The 2255-nt window shown below is 57.6% G+C and overlaps 1 protein-coding gene across 1 annotated transcript in view; it reads right to left on the reverse strand.

The window, feature by feature from the left end:
- LOC107157869 (E3 ubiquitin-protein ligase TRIM47-like) overlaps positions 1-2255 on the reverse strand; it is a 16073-nt gene that overhangs the window by 9025 nt on the left and 4793 nt on the right. Inside the window, exons 6-8 of the mRNA XM_048796728.1 lie at positions 1412-1574; positions 1166-1228; positions 7-419 (exon numbers count right to left, since the gene is read on the reverse strand). Of these exons, the coding sequence (XP_048652685.1) occupies positions 7-419; positions 1166-1228; positions 1412-1574 (639 nt within the window). The remainder of the gene's footprint in view (positions 1-6; positions 420-1165; positions 1229-1411; positions 1575-2255) is intronic.

A 2255-nucleotide genomic window follows, 5' to 3' on the forward strand; every position in this document is an offset into this window, starting at 1 on the left:
GCCGGCGGCGCAGTCGAGCGCCACGCCCAGCGTGCGGTGGTAGGCGCCGTGCAGCACCGTCTGCGTGTTGTTGTGCCACACGGAGAACTTGAGCGAGTCCCACTCGAGGCACCACGAGTAGGGGTTGCGGCCCAGCAGGTAGACGATGTTGCGGCGCGGGACGCCGTTGAGCTGCGGGCTGCGGCGGTAGGTGACGCCCAGGCACATCCACGAGTTGGACACCTCCGCCTCCCAGTAGTAGCGGCCCTCGGACAGGCCGCGGGAGCACAGCACCTGCGGCCACTGCTTGAAGCCCGGGACCGGGCCGCCCGTGGCCGAGGGCTCCAGGAGGATGCCCAGGTTCAGCACCGAGTGGGTCTCCTTGAACAGGAACAGCTCCTCGCTGGCGGTGGAGGGGTCGAAGTTCAGGTTGCAGTAACCTGGCGGTGGGGGGAGTGGAGCCTGGGTCAGCGCCCTCGGGGAAGAGGGATGGAGGTCTCTGGGGGAAGAGGGGTGCTAAATTCCATGGCTCCCAGGAGTGGCCCCTCCATCCAGCCCCGTTAACCCCCCAACTCTGGCCTGGCCGCCACACTGTCCGGAGGAAGGATGACCTGGTCACTCTCCAGTGTTCCACTTTCTGGGAGGGGCCCAGGGCCGGGAGTCCCCCTGCCTCTCCCACTAGATCCCCATGTAATCTCCCTCTTTATTTGTTTAGGAAACAAAGCTAAGTAAAGACTGAGGGAGAGTGACCCAGAGGGGGACAGCAAAGACAATACAACCTTTAAGCTCAACATCTCAGAGAAGCCTTTGGGATTTGGCCCCAGGCCAACGTGGGTGAGGGGCTACAGGAACAGCAAATGAATGGGGAGCTTGTGTCTGAGGAAGACATGGACAGAGTCTATTCACTCTGGCTCAGCTTAAGCCCCAGCTGGAGGCAGATGTCCTGCCACACAGGGTCCAGGAAGCCACACCAGAGCTGGTTCTGAGGCAGGATGGGACAGGGTCTCCTCCCCTTCCTACCAGGACCTAGGGCTTGGGACAAGTCCTTTTGAGATCTCCAGTGTGGAGTGAGAGGTCAGGCCACACCCTGGAGGGCCTGGCCTGAATGCAAGTAGGACTGGGTAGTTGAGGCATCAGGGACCCTGCTCCCCTCTCCCTCAGGCTCTGCCCGGTTCCAAGGACTCACATTGGAGGAGTGTTTTCCTGTCCATGGTTAGTGGCAGCACCTCGTAGGAGTTCATCCTAATGCCTGGGGAGATGGAGGAGCTTTGCTGAGGACCCTCTTATAGCCCATCCTCCTGGAAAGAGGCATGGGCTCCAGGAGACTGTGTCACCTGGGGAAGGTGCACTCAGGCAGGAAAGCTCCATAACCACTGCCCTGCAGGGCGGTCCCACGCCCCGGAATGCAGGCCCCAGGTCACCAGAGACTGACCCTTCATCAGGAGCTGGTTGACGAAGCTGAGACCCATGTCCACCAGCTGGGTCCGGAGCTCAGCCAGGGTCTCTGGCAGCTGGAGGAAGCTCTGTGTCTCCTCACAGTTGGTGCCCATCAGGGGTTCCGCGGAGACTGGGATATGCTTCAGTTTGGGGAACTCCTGCCATGCAGGGAGGGGCAGGTGTTAACACTGTCAGCTGGGGACCAGGCAGATGCCAGGGGCTCTTACTCACAGCAAGGGCCCAGTGACCCCCAGGACCACAGGCAACTGGAGCTTGTCTGTTTTCAAACCCGGACACCTCTTTCCCCTCTTCCTAGTTGTTTGGACATCTGAGGTTAGGATTCTGCCAAAGACCAGAACTCTGGTTTAGGACACTGAGGGAACGATTGGAGGATTCCCTTTAAACCTTGACTTGCTTATTGAAAACCACTGCTAAATGTGTCCTGTTGTTTGGGGACGGGGGAGTGGGGGGCAAGGTGAACAATATTCCTAGAAATCTTGCCCAGGTATGTGGTAGCAGTTTAAGAAAGGGGGTCTAGGCTGGGGTTGTGGCTCAGGGGTAGAGTGCTTGCCTAGCATGTATGAGGCACTGGGTTTGATCCTCAGCACTGCATATAAATTTTTTTAAAAAGATATAAAGGTGGGGCTGGGGATGTGGCTCAAGCGGTAGCGCGCTCGCCTGGTGTGCGTGCGGCCCGGGTTCGATCCTCAGCACCACATACAAACAAAGATGTTGTGTCCGCCGAAAACTAAAAAATAAATATTAAAAAAAAAAAAAATTCTCTTTCTCTCTTCTCTCTCTCTCTCTCTCTCTCTCTCTCTCTCTCTCTCTTAAAAAAA

The sequence above is a fragment of the Marmota marmota genome, unplaced genomic scaffold (assembly GCF_001458135.2).
Source record: "Marmota marmota marmota unplaced genomic scaffold, marMar, whole genome shotgun sequence".
Lineage (NCBI taxonomy): Eukaryota > Metazoa > Chordata > Mammalia > Rodentia > Sciuridae > Marmota > Marmota marmota.